General features: G+C 48.4%; 2 protein-coding genes across 2 annotated transcripts in view; both read right to left on the bottom strand.

Annotated features, from left to right (window-relative positions):
• Nucleotides 1-2,509, bottom strand: part of capn12 (calpain 12) — a 9,695-nt gene extending 7,186 nt beyond the window's left edge. The window contains 3 exon segments of the mRNA XM_062473645.1: nt 943-1,061; nt 1,701-1,770; nt 2,209-2,509. Coding sequence (XP_062329629.1) covers nt 943-1,061; nt 1,701-1,770; nt 2,209-2,406 — 387 coding nt within the window. The 5' untranslated portion in view covers nt 2,407-2,509.
• Nucleotides 2,510-9,319: 6,810 nt separating this feature from the next.
• On the bottom strand, nt 9,320-18,427 carry znf296 (zinc finger protein 296). The gene is made up of 3 exons (XM_062473228.1): nt 18,092-18,427; nt 16,307-16,651; nt 9,320-13,000 (listed from the first exon to the last, which is right to left on the bottom strand). Exons 1-3 carry the CDS (start codon nt 18,141-18,143, stop codon nt 11,127-11,129), a joined length of 2,271 nt encoding a protein of 756 aa, XP_062329212.1. The 5' UTR covers nt 18,144-18,427; the 3' UTR covers nt 9,320-11,126.
• Between the last annotated feature and the right edge of the window lie 620 nt (nt 18,428-19,047).

Consider the following 19,047-nt stretch of genomic DNA (forward strand, 5'->3'; position numbering starts at 1 on the left):
AGACAGTAACGAGCACAGAAGTTAATATGTGCAAAACAGGCGATAAACTTTTATCGTAGCTCATCAGTCATTCCTTCGTTGTGATGTTATTGTAACATTATTTTCAACAATACGTTCTGATCAGTTTTGAACCAGCGTGCCCTGCAGGGGTCCTCGCTGATAACAATCGATGAAGAAGCAAAGATGACAAGCCTAAAGAGTGGCGTCGGGGGGGGGGGGGGGGGGGGGGGGGAGGGGGGAGGGGGGGGGTGTCTGCATGTGTGAAAGGGATGTGATGCGCACAGTAGCAGAGAGAAGCAAGTGTGCAGCTGAGCAGGCACATCCATTAGGATGTTTACCAAGAGGCTGTGTTATGGTGAGGCAGTGAGGGGGTTATGGGAAGGCGTGGCGGGTTGTGTGACTACATGAGTGGGCGTATATACAAGAGTCCCAGCTGTTTGAGTAGCTGTGTGTGGGGAGGAGGGGGGGGGTAATTAGGTACCTCCATCGTTAGTGAGGGAGAGGGGGGGGGGGGAGTAATTACACCTCAGTACATCTAGACTAGCTATTTATCTGGGCCTTATTACAACCCCCCCTCCCCATCCACACACACCACAAAACACCACACACATCACAAAACCCCACACACACCACAAAACACCACACACACCACAAAACAGCACAAAACAGCACAAAACAGCACAAAACACCACAGAACACCACAAAACACCACAAAACACCACAAAACACAACAAAACACCACAGAACACCACAAAACACCACAAAACACAACAAAACACCACAAAACACCACAAAACACCACAGAACACTTCCCTTTGCATGTATCTTGAACATTTCTCACAATCTGTCTGCTTATGTGTATCTACCTCTCCACATAATAAACCTATTATTCAAAACTATTTTGTACACAAAATTCTGTTTTTTGCTGCTAATCACCCTTACCCTAAAATGGAAGATGCCAGCATAGGATTCAGTCAGGCTCTGATTGGGTGGTACCACCTTGGCAAAGAGCTGGGGGTGCATGGTGAGACAGGACAAGGCAGCCAGGAGCCAACAGTTACCTGGGGAGGACATAGACACAAACTGCTTCTTTTCGAGTCTCATATTATGAGTATCACACTGACCTTATAGAATGGACTGCCATTCTTACCTATTTCACAAAAACGTTGGCAGTACTTCACAGCATTTTAACTATAAACCTGATTTTATTTGAAATGACTGCACCTAGATTCAGTTCTTGGAAAAAGATTTTTACTCAGAAGTTACACACTAACAGACACATAAAACACACACACACATTCTTGTTCAACAAAAACCAGCTGTTTCGGGTACTTGGAAACTACCCCTTGACTTCCCTCCCTCAACCCCCCAAGGATCAGACCCACAGTTGAGCAAAACGCCCCCAAACAAGCAAATAGAACATTCTCACCATCAAACACCAATACAGAACAGATTGAACAGCGCTACAGACAACTGAAATCATTGTTTCTAGCTGAAGAGACGGGTGTCCCCAGTGCACCTTTAATACTCTCCCTCACCCCGAGGGAGGCAGGAGAGAGGAGGGCAGAAGGCCCCACACACATGTGTTTGCATCTCACACACACACACACACCACACACACACACACACACACACACACACACACACACACACACACACACACAACAAACACACTCTCTCTCTCACACTGACACACTCACCCAGCTGGCCTTGGCAAATATCAGTGGTGTCTGTACTGCCCTCCACAAACACAGCATTCGGACTGATCTCCTGCAAAGATAATGGGGACAGGATGTGATAAAAACGACAACCCTACCCACACAAGTTTATTAACGCCGGAATTCTTGGTCCTGCTTCTCTCAACAGTTCCCTCACATTCTAACCATAAACACTGGAGCAAAAGTCAGGCAAATGTCTGTTTTTAGCACCTCTGCAATCTCTGCCTATAGGATATGTGGAAGTCACTGCAGTATCTATTTTCATACTATCCTGGCCTTGCTTCTGTACGGGTTTATTGATGCTCCTTGACTCAGATTAGTTCTTGTCATTCAAGCACAACAGCCAGTTTCCAACCCCAGGTATAAACGCTATACTCCCACACAACTATTCAAGTCCACCCTTGAAAAAGATATAAAGGATATGATCATATATGATACTGGGTGGCATAACAAAATGAGAGCCCCTGACTGTGTCTCATATATATCCTACCTTGGGTCGCAACCACTTGATCGCCTTTTTGGGGTCAGCGTCGACGGGCATACCGATGGATTTCTGGTCAGTGGTAAAGGTTGGGTCGAAAAACAGCGAACGGGACTTGAGGCATGCTTTCAGTAGTGCATCGTAGTCCTGGTCACGAAATCGTAACGGGTTGTCAATGGACCCAAGTTCACCCTGCAGTGAGGACATCTTGATCAAAAGTCAGCTGGAATTCTTAAAGAAAACGACTTCAACAACTATTGTTGGTTGAGTTTCAAATATGTCTTGTTCATCAGAAGTGAAGGTCTATGGAGGAGAACCTGTTTAAATATGTTAACACACCCACCAACCGACCCAATTGGGAAACATTAGATCGCACCCCACCTACAGACCAGCCCGGGAAGGTATGCAGAACGCCTGCGGGGTTCGGGGAGCTGGAGTCGGGGTAATGACACGGCGCCAAGTCCCTTCTTTGATCCTCGCATCGTCAGTGAAAACCATCATCAGTGAGGTGAAATATGTCTCTCTGCATTAGACAAGATCTATTGATCAAATCAGTAACTAGCCTATAAAAACTTGCCGCAGGTTAGGGTTAGCGTGTGAAAAACGAGTGGGATAATCATGTTTGTGTGAAACAACAAGAACAGTTACACGCACCTGAGAAAATAGACCACCTTATATCGAAGGTATGCGCTTTTATGCAAGAAAACTGAAAGTATTTAAAGTCGCCACTAGAGAGCAGCCTGTCCACGCTGAGGACTGTGGAAGGAAAAGGAACTGTCTGTTATCTCAGAGTTAGACGACAAAGCACATAAGCAGTGGGGTACAAAGTCTTTATAACTGGAAGATATTAGCAGTTTCTCAAAAGCCTTGATCTTTTTCTTTTATCCGCTGTTGTAGTGCTGTTAGCCTCATTTAGGCTGTTAGTGCTCATTAGACTACTGTAACTGTAGCCAAGTATTATTGCGTCTGGATTCGTGGCTGAAGTAGCCTACGCCTATGTGTCAAGGCCTAGACTTATATGTTTTAACCTCATTCATCTATTCATGGTTATGAGCTCTGTATTCTCAATGATTAAAACCTATTGTATCAAATCTAAGGTCTTGCGCGGTATAGTCTACACTTTGTGGTCAAGAACATTCTCAAGACCCCTTCAACCCGCTTATAGAGGCTCTACATTACGCCCGATTACACAAACAAGTACAGACAAGAAAGCGGTGACCAGACCTAAACAAACACGAATAATAGAAACACGGATCTATACAATGGTGCCTATTTAACTCAATTTACCGCCTTCCTATTATCTCCGTATGGTAGCTGAGGCCCGGACTATGCCCAGACTCAATAACAAAGGTCACTGGCCCGCCCCTATCGTGCCGACTCTCATACACCTTCCGCGACCCTTCTGATCACACGACCCCGACACCCCGAGCGGTTGGCTCAGGACCCTTGAAAGGCGGACTAGTTCCCAGGGGAATATGGTCTTCAAACTTCTACCATAGCCTACATCTCTTCTTCTGGTCTCTTTGCTTTAGTGAAACAATGGGGAGTAATTCTTTCTCCTTAAGAAGCGTGTAGCAAAAGCATAAAAACGTCTGAAAAGTATAAAAACGTCTGATTTCCAACTGAAGCCAGTAATGCAATTATACAAATTTGTGTTGAAGAGAGGTTGATGAAGTATCAATCTAAGTATGGTATAAAGAAATCTGTCTCTCAAAGAGATGAGACTAAAAGAACCCTTTCAAGAAGAAGGTTCCAGACAGAAATGCAAAATTCTGTATCAAAGCCCTTTGCGGATAAGAAAGAACCCTGAACGTGTTCCAAATACTACCTCCCTATTACCACCTTCCTAACCTTCCTTAACTGACAAGATTTCCGGGTTCTCATCCTCTCCACAACCACATCTCAGTTTCAGTTCGTACGTGTCAGAGTTCAACTGACCTGGAGCTTTTGTCCTGCTAACTTTAAGACACGAGAACATCTCACCTGTCTAAAATACCTTGACCCTGACCCATCTGTTCCCTTTCCTCTTACGCGCCTCTCTCCGTCACGTGTGTGCCAGAACAGCAACCATGACTCCAGGGTCAGAACCGGCTCTTCCAGTTTTCTCGCGTGACACCGCGGGCCTGCAAATGACCTTGTGACCAGTCCTTAGGCCACAACGAACATCAGAGACAAACTGTGTGTGCTGTGTGTGTTGTGTGTGTTGTGTGTGTGTATTAGGTTAAAAAACAAGGTCAGCAGGTGTAGTGAAAAACCTGTAAATGTGCAAACGAGAGCGTGTAAGTGTGGGGAACAGACGGTTTGTTATGGAGGGGGTGGAGGTGATAGTTTCTCTCAGCGGGATGGTGAGGTAGGAGGATTGAAATGTATCTAGAACGTGTGTTCAGTGAATCAGATCCCGGGGCCAAAGCACAGTATTGCGGGTGTTTGTGGAAGCCCAGCTAATCAGAGGTGTATGTACATTCCTACTGTACACATTCCTCAGCTGACTCAACAAGGAAGAACAAGTGAAGGATTTGTCATGGTTAGTTTTCTCAGCATGACTGCCACACTTCCTTACCAGAGGTGTGTAGTATGGTTAGTATGCTGTACAGGGGCGAGTGGGGGTGGAGGTATGTGTATGTTTTTGTCCAGAACAGGAGAGGAGGATGCAGATCCTGTTAACAAGGGCCAACAAGTATTTGACCGGTGCATGTTTCTAACCTCAACATTACATTACATTTTACATTTAGTCATTTAGCAGACGCTCTTATCCAGAGCGACTTATAGTAAGTACAGGGACATTCCCCCCGAGGCAAGTAGGGTGAAGTGCCTTGCCCAAGGACACAACCTCATTTGGCACGGCCGGGAATCAAACTGGCAACCTTCAGATTACTAGCCCTCTTCCCTAACCGCTCAGCCACCTGACTCAACAGCTTCAACTTCTCATTGAATCAAATCAAATCAATTAAAAATGTATTTGTTTAGCCCTTTTTACAAGCAATGTCAGAGAGGGCTTCACATACACCCGTAGAACTGCCCCTCAACCAACCTAAACCCTCAAGGAAGACAAGGGAAAACTCCCATAAAAACTCACTAGAGGAGAAAAAATGGAAGAAACCTTGGGAGGAGCAATTCAGTGCGGGATCCCCTCATCAAGAGACGGTTGGTGAAAGAGAGGAGCAGAACACAGGCTTAACATAGTCATACAGCAGGGAAGTGTTAATGGGTGTTGAAACAGCAAAATCCAGTGTTCAACTTGGGTCAGTTGGTAAATGTCAGTATAAGTAGAGGTAGCCACAGGGCTGGGGACTGTGATCGGCACAGCATCACAGGCAGGGGGGTGAGGGAAGGGACCAGGAACTCGCTGTTGTCTGTCATGGAGACTGGTTTCAGATTGTCGACTAGATCCAGCTTTGGCAGACTATCACAGATCGACGTCCACTAGCGACCAGGTCAAGCGTTGACCGACCCACGACCAGGCAGACGCTGACAGCTCAAACCCCCCACACCAGAGGGAGGTGTGGACAACGGGAATTAGAGAATGCCAGGAGCAGCTAACAGTTACAGTAATATTAGAATGAGATCCCCACTGGTCAAGTGTGGACTAGTGCAGCAATTTAGCAGAGCAAAAAGGGTCATTGATGCAGCCCTAGACACTAAGACAGCGCCAGCTCCCCTCGGTTGGAACGTGAAATCTGTTCCAGGGACGAGAAACTCAAAAATAAGTTATTGTCATACGAATAAGGATGAGAATGCCCCGTCCCCCGTCGTCACCAACTACTAACAGAAACAATAACAGTAACAATATACAGTAACAGGTTGACTTTATTTGTAAAATCTAGATGCGGCGACATTAACATATATATTCTTTATTTGTAATTTAAAAGTTATATATGATACATATACAGACAAACACACACTTAAGGTTAACATTGAAAGTACATACACACACACTTTAGCAGTCGTAGAACTGACTAAACAAAAACGTTTTTAACCTCATTTTGAATGTTGATCTAACCGCACATTTCAAGGCTGGGCTGAATGGCGAATCTAAGGGTATATCTAGTGTATCTGAAGGTTCTGTATTCAGGTCCATAATCGTGTACGTTCTTTGTATATCTCTCTACATGCTGAATAGACACCAACATTAGTCTCTTCCTGCTTCATCACTTAACCTTGTATCTCGAGCTCCTCCACCTAGTCATGATCACCCCCCACCCCCCCCCCCCCACCCCCCCCCCTCACCAGCCTCCTATGCAGCTTGCTCAGTGATTCAATGTCATTATATAACTCCCCTAAGAATGGACACCATCTGAATGTATTGTTCGCCTCTCCCCTCATTATGGGAAGGTGTTGAATGGCAGACAGTGGGTTGACGGCTGGGACCACGTCACCTCCCACCCGTCCTCTCACACTCTCCCTGGCAGGGCTGTCTGCCGGGGACGAGGAGGGGGATAATTCCAGGGTTCGGGTTTCACATTGTGGTCTTTGTGGGGTGAGGAGGGGGGAGGTGGAGAATGTGGGAACGAGGGGGGGGGGGGGGGGGGGAGAAAGGGCAGAGAGGAGAGATCTGCAGGCCGGCCTGGTCATTCCCCGACGCATCTCTCCACTCCTTCCTCGCAACCCCACCTCCTCTTTGCAGCGTGTGTTCTCCTCTCCCCCCACGTCTGTAACCCAACTATTCCTATCTCTACATGGGTCCCCAAGGATGGGGGGCGGAGGGGGGGGGGGGGGGTTAGTGCATATGTTAAGAAATGTAATTAATACAAAGTTAATTGGCTTTCTACATGATAAAACATCATCTTCTAATTTGTAAGTGAGAGCCTGCATTGGCTACCAGCTTCCCCTAGAGCAGTTATACGGTATACAGATGAACATCTCCCATGTTGGGAGATATTCTTAGGGTATAATGTATATTTCTGTAACTTTGTATCACCATCCCACCATCAATTTAACAGAATATCCTTAAAATCATTGGCTTAAAACTAAATGAACACCCAACCTAAGTTGCTTCGGTGACAAACATCAGCCATGCTAGTTTACCAGAGCTGTGTGTTGTTTACAACCTAGACACGTACTGTAAAGATGCGTGAAAGCATAACTAACAGTTGTCACCCTGGTGACTTGCTAACCCACTCCTTGTCAGAAACAGGCATCCCTTGTCCATACAGTCAAGATCACTCTGTATTTCCCATCCCTTGGAACAACCGATCAAAAGAAAAGAGAAGCACGACAGGATCAGACAGCTCTGAAGCTGCCACCAGATTTCATTTTTTGCTTTTTTGGGGGGGTTTTGAAAGGAGATCAGAATAGTTAGCTAGATTATTTAATTTCTCACATCTGCATTGATACGTGTCAACAGATTCATACTCCTGTGTCCTCTCTCCTTGTCATATGACTCATACAGCATGGCCTGAATATACAACCAATACACTGTATAATACCCATACATAGCAGCTCTCTTGCTTTGTCCAAGGATCTGAAGGTAGCAGAGGAGGAGGTTACAACTGAAGTTGTTCTATATGCATCTAGGTCATCTGGGACAAGCAGCCATGGTGGTGGTTCAGGCCTACGTACTCTGTGAGAGAGCACAGGGACACAGTGATAGGGAGTGTGCTTCCCAGCTGCCTGCTAGGCTGAGTGTTGCATTAGTACCGAGGCCAGGCTGCCTCTCCCTGCTATGGACCAACAAAAGGCTCCTCTGTGGAGCTGAGACTCTGCCATTAGATCTCAAAGTCCACACTACCGCCGCCCCGGGGCAGTGTCTGGTCAGACACACACTCTCACACACGCACACACACACACAGGGTCAGCTGATGTTACCCGCACCCTGCCCCACCCGCATCCTGCCCCACCTAATAGCGGAGAGGACATGTGTTTGATAAAAGCTATGGCGGATGATTGGCTGCCTGGTACGACAGCACTCATTGGGCCAGGGCTGGTGGTTGACTCCAGGACCCAGAGGTGTGGACGGGAACTAGCTGGCAGGGAGACAAAGGGCAGTTGGGTATGGGAAGATATCCTCTTGCTAAAGGGGCTACCGGGCTGTGTATCACCTTACCTTACGTAATTGGGCCCATACGGACACCAAATGGCGCCAGGGTACTCGCCAGGCAAGCTTACCTACCAGGGCTCTGAAGGTAGCTGAGGAAGCGATTACTTCTCAACTGTCCCACACTAGTGCACCTGAAGAGTACCTGGGCTGGGTCCTCCCTGGGCTGGGCCCTCCCTCTGTCCCTCTCTTCCTACAGGGAGCAGAGTTGACTGGACTCATCTGGGGCCGGGCCGGCAGTGAATGGCTCTGCTTGTGTCTTCACTTCCTCCTTTTTCCCCCCAACACAATGGTAATTGGCGGTGGGGGTGTGTGTGTGCATCTGCTGCCATACCCCTCAGTCAACCCTGCCCCCACCCTGTTGAAAAGCTCATTAAAAAAGCCTGCTGTTAATGAGCTAGAAGGATCATAGAGATTCGTTTTCATTAGAGGGGGTGGGGTTAGAGCCGGAGATGCTGGCTTGGTGCTTTTCTGGTACCCCCCCTAAAATGGAGTCAGCAATTATACAACCACCAAACGCCCCCCACCCAGTGATGCCCCCGTGCCCATAAACAACCCGGCAACCCCCTCACAGCCAACACCCGGCATGCCTTTCTCACAACCGCCCTTACCTACCCCTCTCTTATCTCAACACGCAGTCCTCACCCCCGTGAAGCACAACACGTGAAGGCACAACATTTCGGAGATCGCCGTAGCCAATTGTGTACGGTATGCAGCTGTACAGCGCCTGCTTGCACGCACACACACACACACACACACACACACTACAGGAATGGTAAAAACCGCCCCTCAAAGACAAAGGCAGAAACATCATAAGGATGTAAACAAGCAGCAAGGGTCCCTAGTCTCAGAGATGTCATTAATCATTAATAAGTCGGGGTTGACTGTAGTCACTGCTTAAAGTAACACCACTGGGCAGCACGTTATGTGATGCTGAGATGTGACTGCTGGACTGTTCAAATGACAAAGGGCACACACTCACACACGCACTCACGCAAACACACACACTCACGCACACACTCACACACAGAGAAACAGCACACACTCACACACAGACAAACAGCACACACAGAGAAACAGTACACGTTTGTATGGCTTTGCCTCTTGTACTTTTTAATGAGTTTTCTCACAACCAAGTCAATAACAAAACTGCCAGAGACAGTGGTGAGGGTTAGGCTCACGGCAATGGGCCCAGCATAGAGAGAAACAGAAACTACAACCGGAATGCTGGGAAAGTGAGTTCAAGGCATACAGCAAATACAGGCAGTGGACAACACAGCACAGAAGGACTGCCCTTCTCTATATACAGTATTGGTCCCTGAACAGACATATTCCCGTCATTATATTCACATCGACCCTATTGTCTAATTTCACAAAGCGTAATAGTTACAATTCTTTCAGAAAGTGTCAAAAATAGGGATTCCCTGCTATCAGTGTAAATAGACGATAATGACAACACAAGTCACAGTAGTCACATAAGAGAGCGGTGTCCATCGCAGGTAGACAGCTAGCGGAGGCGCTCGCTAGCCTGTTAGCTTGTCTTGCTTCCTGGCTTGCGTCCTTGTTGTTGACACATGCCGATGACCCTTGGTGGGCTTGAAGCACAAAGAACAGGACTTGTCACATCGTGGCCTGAAAAGTACTCACAGGACAGTACAAGCGTGGGTTCAAGCAGAGTGCTCTGGAATAATGTCCCTGTATACACACACATGTCGCAACACACACACACACACACACTCACACACAAGTGCTCATTCAGTGGTTCCCACAAAATTCTCCCACCAATCAACTAGCTATTACTGTAGCTCCCAACCCTGTAGTTTAGCTGTATATAGACTTTTCATTTGCACAACCACTAACATGCAGTGCCCATAAATAAGGACTAATTCAAACAGGCAAAGGAACCAATTGAACATCAAATGGCAGTACAACATGCATACGCTTCAAGCAGGTTTTTTTTTTTTTTTTTTTTTTTTTACAAAAATGTAAACAAAGAAAAGAGAGTTCCCCCACAATAGTCAAGTACAAAAAAGTTACGTTTTTTTTTTATCACACCCGTTTTATATTTGTACATATTTTTATATGTACTGCATTTCTGAGATGCATAGAAGCCAAGCAAAGAAAACATCAGTATGACATATTCACATTTGTAAAAATAAAACAACAAACAGCCCTACACGAAGATAGGAACACAACCTCACCAGGCTCCACAGCCCTGTAAACTTTACATCCAACAGACACGTGTTGTCACAGCCAAGTGCCTTTTCAACTGACAGTTATTAAAACTATAGGCAAAAAATTCACATGTCCATGTATTTGATTATTTGAAACATCCAGCAGTAAGATATCTGTGTCTGACCCTTACGGTAAGACCACAGGATATGCTCCCATGTCCATGTCTTAACATATCCTAACTGTTGTCTCACTCGAGTAATAGGAATAAAATTGTGAAAAAAATTACTTTAATAATTGCCAAATTAGTCACCAGTTTGCAGAGTGGGAGATCATGTGATCCTCCTGTATTTTGTGTCGGAAAGCGGTAATCAACTTCCTGTGTTCTGATGAGCAGCGGTGGTTCACTTCCTGTTTCCTGTGAACCCCATAAGTCCCGCCCCCTTTGGGTTGCATGTCCTAGTTTAGTACTGTGGTCAAAAAGGCACTTGGTTTTTACCCTCGTCTTTGCATATGCTAACTATCAGCAGGATGAGAGTGGGTGGGTCTCTTGGAAAGGGAAGTGAAGGCTGGTGACCACAGCTGCTTTTTCTAGTCTGAACTGACCACCGGTTCTATGCTTAGTTTCATACGAATGTACTTGTATCGAGACGCTTTTGATTCATCATGCAGATGTGTAGGTTAGGCAACAGAGATCATTAGCATGGAGAGGAATTTTGTTTTATACCAAGGCCACCTCTGTGTTAACATCACCAGTCAGCTCCTCCAGTTTGTCCTCCAGTTTTTCCTCCAGCTTGTCGTCCAGTTTTTCCTCCAGTTTGCCCCTGACACAGTCCTCCAGCTTGGCTGGGCTCACACTGTCCTCCACCTCGGCCTCCTGGCCTTGCTGCTCCTGCATCCCCATCTTGTCCACCTCTGCTCCACCGCCCTCCATCTGGTCCACGCTGGCCGCCTCCTCCATCTGGTCCACGCTGGCCTCCTCCTCCTCCATCTTCACCACCACGCTACCCTCCTCCGGCTTGGGGGCGGCCATGGCGTCGGCGGCGCTGGCCTGGGCGTACGCCCCCACGCTGGCGTGGCTCAGCCCGTGGACCTTCTTCAGGTGCTTCTCCAGGGTGGCGTAGACGGTGAAGGGCACCCTGCACAGCTGGCAGAGGAAGGGCGCCCGGGTGCCGCGGGCGCCGTGTGTCTTCATGTGGCGCGTGAGCTTGGAGCTCTGGGCACAGGCGTAGCTGCAGAGGCCGCAGCGATAGGGGCGCTCCCCCGTGTGGCTGCGCCGGTGAACCGTCAGGTTGCTGCTGTTGCGGAACTGCTTCCCACAGAACTCGCACGCCTCGTCCCTCTTCTTCTTCCCGGAGGCGCCGTTGTTGTTGGTGCCATTTCCTCCTCCTCCTCCTCCTCCTCCCCCTCCCCCTCCTCTTCTCTGTTCGTTCTCCCTCTGCCAGTCGTGGATTACCTCACTGTTTATGTCTGCGCTCCAATCCCTTTCTCCGTCCACCATCTCCACCTCCCCTTCCCATTCCCCAACCCCCCTCCCTCTCTCATCCCTCTCTGGGCGTTTGGGAGTGCAGTTTCCGCTGGCGATGCCGCTCTCCCCGCTCCCGCCCGTCTCTCCGCTCTCCAGCGAGCCCTCGGACGGGCTAGCGCAGGGCGACGCGTGCTGCGTCTCGCCCTGGGCCTCCGTCTCGTCCTCCCCCGCCTCGCCTCCCTCCCTCTGGGGCTGGAACAGCCTCAGCAGGCGCCTGTTAGAACCTCCAGACTGGGGGGTGATCAGCACCAGGCCAGAGCCGGTGGAGAGGTGCTTGGGGAGGGTCAGGTCCAGCTCAGAGTTCCCCTGGTCACTGCTGACCACCCCATCTCCCCCTTCTGCTTCTTGAGTCAGAAACCCGCCCCTCTCCCCCTGCTTCCCGTCTTCCTCCTCCATCGCCCCGCGCCTCATCTCCATCCCCTCGTAGCCAGCTCCTCCTCCCGCGGCCTCCCTGCGGTGGCTCCTCATGTGGCGGGCCAGCTGGCCGCTCTGGGAGAAGGCCTGGTCGCACAGGCCGCAGTGATAGGGCCTCTCACAGGCGTGGGTTCTGCGGTGGGCAGACAGGCTCCGCAGGGACTGGAAGCCCTGGCCACAGAGCTCGCAGGGGAACCCTCCCTGGGGGAAGGGAGAGGCAGCGGGTGGGGAGAGGGATGGAGAGCGGCCCAGGCCTAGGACGGCAGAGCTGGGGCCAACGCTCCCCTCGGCGAGCTCTCTCAGAAGCACCGAGAAGTTGAGGGCCTGCTGGTCTCTGGAGGAAGGGGTGGAGTTGGACCGGGCCGAGGTGGAGCTGTTGCTCTGGTGGTGGTTATGTATGCGCGAGCCGGACGGCTGGAAGGCGGAGGCCAAGGTACGGCTGAGGTGACGGGGGTCGAGTGTGGCGGTAGGGGGTTTGAGTCGTTGGCGAGCTCCCCTTCCTCCTCCTCGTCCTCCTCCTCTCACTTCCTCGTCGAACTCCTCCTCTTGGTAGATGCTGAAGGAGTGTGTGTGCTGGGCATGCTGCAGAAGGGCCCAGGCCGAAGGGAACACATCCTCACACTGCTGGCAGGTAAAACCGGAGGGCTCCTCGCCTGAGAGCGAGACAGAGACAGAGAGAGACAGAGACAGTTAGTTATCACAGCACAGTCAGAGAAAAGCTGTCCTTGGGGGTTAATGATCAGGATGTGATGACATTGTCTGGGACCAAGGTCCAGACAGGAGCGAAGCCTGACGGACTGCAGACAGATAGAACACAAGAGGAACACAGACAGCTGGGACTGAGGCAGAGACAAGTGGCTGGGCCACGGGGAGAGGGGGAAATCAGAAATGGAGAGGCCAGCAGAGAAAGAGAGAAAAGAGGGGAGATGGGTAGCTGAAGTACATCTGGAGATATTTTTATACGTGGTTAGCTTTGTCTCCCTAACCCAGAGCCACTCTCCAATTAAGCTGCAAATTGCTAATTAGCGGAACGGAGAAAACGAAGGCTTTATGCAAATGAGGCACTGACTCAGCCTGCTTGACAAATGAGACCCCCTCTGCATAAATCAAAATTGGGAAGAAGATGCCCAAATTGAGGGGTGGGGGGGGACAGTTCTATTTTTTTCTGAGAGGTTCAAAGCCGACTCTGCTATAAGCCTCTTCATGTTTCCTGAAGTCAAATCCGTCTGTATTTTACTAGAGGGGGAGGAGAGAGAAGATGAAAAAGGCAACTGTTTCTTTCTGTCTTTCTGTTCCCCCTCCACACCCTCCCGTGTCTGCCTGAAGAAGAGAGGCGATGTGATGGACTCGTCCTTTAACCCAGCCCAGAGTGAAGGAGCGAGGGAGAAGTTCCGATTATTTTGTATTTTATTTAAAAGGGGGTGAAGTGGTAAAGATAGAGGGGGGGACTGGGAGACTGAGAGATAAGAAAGAATTTGTTATGGTCGAGATGCACCACAAAAATATGTCACCCCACGGATTGTGCTACAGCCCCACCCTCCACCCCTTCAACCCCACAAACTCTTCAAACCCTGAAAATCTCTCCCTGGGGGGGGGGCTTTTGTCTCGGGGTCCTGGAGTGAAACACAATACCCGGCCGGTTTCTCTTTCGCTCTTTCTTTCCCTCTCTCTCTCTCTCTCTCTCCCTCTCCCTCGCTCTCCTTTTTTGTAAGGATTCCCATTTGGCCCGGGGTAGCACTTGAATATTAAGCAGAAGCAATAACTACTAATTAAAAATGCAGATTGGCTGGGAGCACTAACGAGCAGCAGGCAGAATCTCTTCTCCCTCGGGAAAAGGAGGGAGGAGAAAGAGAGAGGGGGGGCAGAATTGAAAGAGGGCAAAGCGATAGTGTTGAAGATGGGGGGGGGCGTAATTCTGGAGATGAGAAAAAACAAACAAGGAGAATAAATAAAAAGAAATGAGACAGATGCACACAGTAATACATATCTCTCTCTCTCTCTCTCGCTCTCTCTGTCGCTCTCTCTGTCGCTCTCTCTCTCTCTCTCTCTCAACACGTGAAGGGCCACCTAATTGTTGCGGGATAACTGCTCTTTCACTCTGAGTCATCTTCTGAAGATTCTAGCAGGCCTGTACTGTCCCCCTCCCACAACCAAACCAACCTACATCAGACAGTCTAAAACCCCATGCCCTCCCTAACTGCCACACACCCTCTGCTCCGTTTACACTGTAAAGATCTTGACAAACCTAGAACCTCAACAAGTGCTGTACACCTCAAACACAAATCTCACAAACAACAAACATTATGACCACACATAACCCATGTAGTGTTCAACATAGTTGGTATAAAGTCATTCTTAGGAACATAAAAGTCTGACTCATCAATCTCAATGAGCCTGCTAGATAATACACAAGCGATTACATTTTGTTATTAAAACTTTAATTAAAAAAAAGTTATCTTGTTTTGCATAATTCAGATCCAATATTGCTCTTGGGTAGTGCACGTGGTCGGTTTGTTGTGTAAGCCTGTGGGCAACGAGCAACCAAGCTTGTGTGTGGATAGAGACCGAGAGAGAACAAGATGGAGGGAGAGAAAGAGAGAGAGTTCAAGGGAGGAAGAGAAAGGGGTAAAAAAAAAAAAAAAAAAAAAAATTCAGTCGAGACAGAACGTGAAAAACAAGACACATGGATGGTCGGAAACAGAACACAGCCGTCCCCTGGGTGTTACACAAAGGAAGGAAGAGAGCGCGTGTGAGTGTTTTCGTGTGTGTTAAGACAGCGGTGTGCTAAGCTGGTAAAAGGTTTTGGTGGTACCGAAATTATGCATGCATGAAAATCATGTCCAGTCACAACTGGTTGGACATGATGAGCATGTTTGTGCTTGTTCTCCTTTTACTCTCCGTGTGTGGAGGCTTCACATACGGGCCATTCATCCCCTCGTCACTGCCCCACACACACACACACACACACACACACACACACACACACACACACACGCACACACACACACGAGAGAAGTACAACTGAGAAGAGCACGGGAAATGTGAGCGTATCACAACAGTCTCATAAAGCCTCCTTAACAAACTGTTTACGTTCATTTGAAATCCTGTGTCTTGTACCAAGAGGAACTTTAAAAAGATAGTTCCTGGTAAAATCCTTTACACTGCTTCGAACCTAGATTGCGTTCTCAGGCCAGTCCAACATTGTTTTACAACAGACATTCCAAGTCACTACTGAAGGAGGACCAATTCCCCAAATGTTCTCCAGTGGTATAACACAGTGAGACAGGGCCTAAAGGATTCATGCCCACCCACGTGACACAACTCATGTATGCTTTAGCTAGCTCCACTCCGACAATCTTCAGAACTTGGAATCCCCGAATAATCAAAACAGTGGTGGTAACATAGAGGACCTCAGCTTGGCGCAGCCTTTAGAGTTGCTTTCTGTGTATGATGCAACGTCTTAAACTGGTGTCATCTGTTTGTGCATGTGTGTGTGTCATAACCTGCACACACACACACACACACACACACACACACTTCTGCCCCTCACAGCCCAGCTGGTCTTCCTCTCCTGCTCACCAGAGGCCTGTGTCGTTGTGTGGCCAGAGAGCTCGATGTGTGTTTGTGTTGTGTTTACCTGGCCACTTCACCTGAGAGACTGACAGCCAAGGAGATAGAGGGGGAGCTCAGGTGTTCCGGAGCCCTGAGGGACGCCCCCAGGGCTTCAGAACCCCCGCTGCTGCCTGTCCTTTCCACACAATTAGCCTCCGCGTCGCTAACTCACAGAGGGCCAGCTACTGGCAACAGCTCACTAATGATCTGGACTGGGAGGTGGGGCAGTTATTAGTAGGAAAAGGAGAGTGAACCCCCCCCCTCAAAAAATACACAACAAAACAAAAAAGGAGATAGGGGAGGGGAGAGAAAAAACAGTGACTAATTAGCGACATGCATGCACTCACCTGTTCGGTTAGGCTCCGCCTTCACCTTCCCATTGGGCTCCTCCCCCCAGGACTCGTCCCTATCCATTACTCTCCTCAGCTCTACATATCCCTCACCCGTGCGAGTGTTCATGCGGCGTGGTTGCGCCCGATTGGCTGGTGACGGAGGAGCGTTGGCATTGGGGGCGTGGCTTCGAGAGCAGCAGCCACCCTGTTTGTGCTGGATAAACGCCAAGATGTGGGCGAGAGGAAAGGCCTGGCCACACTGCCCACAGGTCAGGAGGTCACGACCTTCATCACACATGCTGACCTCTGGCTGAGACGACCTCTCCACCAATGGGGCGGCCGCTGCGGATTCTGGGACATCTGGGAGGAAACGGAAAAGAAAGAGGGGTTTTTCAGACGCCAGGAAAGACTGACATGGGCAATTAGGGGATGGGGTGAAAAACACTCAAACGCTTCCTTGTAAATCAAGTTCAGCAACTTGAGCGTATGACCACGTAAATGTCATCGGGTAAACCATCCCAAACAGTCCAGATAACAGTGAACAGGATGACTGTTCATTATGAAAGTATATACTGGGTGGCTGTTTGGGGAAATAAACACTTTTTTTCTCTCAGTGCAGCTTTTCAGAGCCTTCCCCCTGGTTGGCACGGTTACGCCAACACTGACTACTTTCTCCAGCTATCTTAGCTTGTCTCGCAGCAAGGATGAACGTAGACCGACCTATAAGTCTGATCTCACACCAGCAACACCAACTATATTTCTTAAACCAACTACATTTCTTAGGAGTTTCCAGCAATTGAGAAAATAAGCCGAGAGGACCCTTGACAAAAACATTCCTGCCGGCCTTTCCTAGTTATTGTACAAAAGGATATTCTAACGTTTATATAGTAACTACAGGGCTCAGTTTCTTAAGAGTTCTTCTAATACTAGGAATATACATGTCATGTTGGACTCGAGTGAGTCAGTTAGACTCGCTGCTGTCATGGACACGCCTTGAAGCAGGGACACGGTTCACCTGTCCAGGCTGGGCTGTGTGTCTGTGTACAGGTACAGACAGTACAGTCGAAGGAGATCTCACCGGTGGTTACTTAAAAATGTAACCTTTCCTGTTTCATTGCTGCTGCGCTCGCTGTTTGTGCAGGCAAGGCGCGGTTGCGCGCACAGCGTCGGGCTTGTGGTCAAACTAGAAAAGCTCCTCTGGTCTCCGTTGGGGAACAGAAATATTACGTTTTATCCTCGAGTTCTCAGACGATAGCAAAACATGGCTTGATAAAGTGTACCGTAGACGAATGGGGCACATGGCCCGTCGTAAGTTGCTCATTATGGACATTCCTGACAAAGTCAAGTAGCCTCTCTCTCGCCAGGTCAAAGGTGCGGGAGACGGCTGTCCATCATTTATAATTGAGGCTTATGGCATAGGAGTGATATTTTAATGGCGATCTCTGACAAAGTCTATGAAGTCACTAGGACAAAAACGAGGTTGAGATTCCCGGGTCAAGACGCAATAAGGAAATGAAGAGTCACCAAGATCGCCACCCGCCGCTCATTGGCCCCGAAATGTACTAAGCACAGTATCGTCTAAACTATATTAGTACAAGAATAGATGAAAAAACTGTACCTTGAAACCACTTACAAATAGCCTATCTAATAGCCTACTTTTAATTGATTTATCATGACTATAAGCCACACCAACATGTTTCATCTTGTTTACATTTTCAATTAGATTCAGTGATGGGCCTAAACAATTCACCAATAATGAGTAATCAATAAAGGTGTCCATAATTATGTGGCTTAGCCTACCTTGAATTGCAGTCAGGTGTTGCGGTCGGCTTCCGAGTTTGCGTCTGGACATTCTGTGCAAAGGTTTGACTTGGGTATCCACAGTCCGGGATCGACCAAGATCAATCACTTGGCTAGGCTAAATGAAGTGAAGTTATCATGAACAACTTGGCATGAATTACAGACTGCCCGATTCCACGGTGCGGACGGGACGTTGTTGTGACTAGCTCTCTGAAGTCTACCAAGCCTGTTCAAGTTCAGGCTACCAGCCCCGCAGCGCAGGAACGAAGGGGCAGGGGCAACATGTTTTAGGCGCCGCCTGCCAATGATCCTCCGACCCCGACCCCGCCCTCCAAACACACACGCGCCTGCACGCACGCGAGCTTGCAAACACATATACTTTTACATATAGACCTAATAACACGTGTTGGAACACATGGGCTATACATATAACGCCTTACAGTGAGAGAGAACGTTTGGAACACTTCCCTATCCCTGTCTAATTAATAATGAATGATAATGGTGTAGTACACAAATAATACTTACATACGACAGCAATGAACCGTTAAGGTCTATGAAGCTTAGCCTTGTTACTTTACTAAGGATGTGGGTGAACAGGAAGTGGCTTTAACGAGCTCGCTGAAGACAGGTGTTTTGCTGTCCGGCTGATTTCGAAACCGAAGTAAACTGTCGGTTTGTTTCACCCCACAACCAGACGTTATAGAGACTTTACAGAAAACCTTATGTGAAAAACATGTCTTTTCAATGTATCTGAGCCCATAAAGAAAAATAAACCATTGAACTCAAAGGCATAGATTAGTATAAAACCTAATAAATAATCAGCTTCATACTTGGTGTCCGAGTTTGAAACATCTTGGACTTTCATTACACAATGTAGTAACACAACATGTGACGACGGCTGTTCTTTGACAGACTGTCTAACAATGTAGTCTTTTCTAAAAGCACATTTAGATATT

Source organism: Osmerus eperlanus, chromosome 11, assembly GCF_963692335.1.
Source record: "Osmerus eperlanus chromosome 11, fOsmEpe2.1, whole genome shotgun sequence".
NCBI lineage: Eukaryota > Metazoa > Chordata > Actinopteri > Osmeriformes > Osmeridae > Osmerus > Osmerus eperlanus.

Bases quoted from the DNA above. Each gene is read 5' to 3' on its own strand.
- znf296 (XM_062473228.1), bottom strand. From the start codon at position 18,143: ATGTCCAGACGCAAACTCGGAAGCCGACCGCAACACCTGACTGCAATT. The intron at 16,652-18,091 runs GTAGGCTAAGCC...GTTTCCTCCCAG, and splicing joins ACACCTGACTGCAATTCAAG to ATGTCCCAGAATCCGCAGCG. The intron at 13,001-16,306 runs GTGAGTGCATGC...TCTCGCTCTCAG, and splicing joins GGCGGAGCCTAACCGAACAG to GCGAGGAGCCCTCCGGTTTT.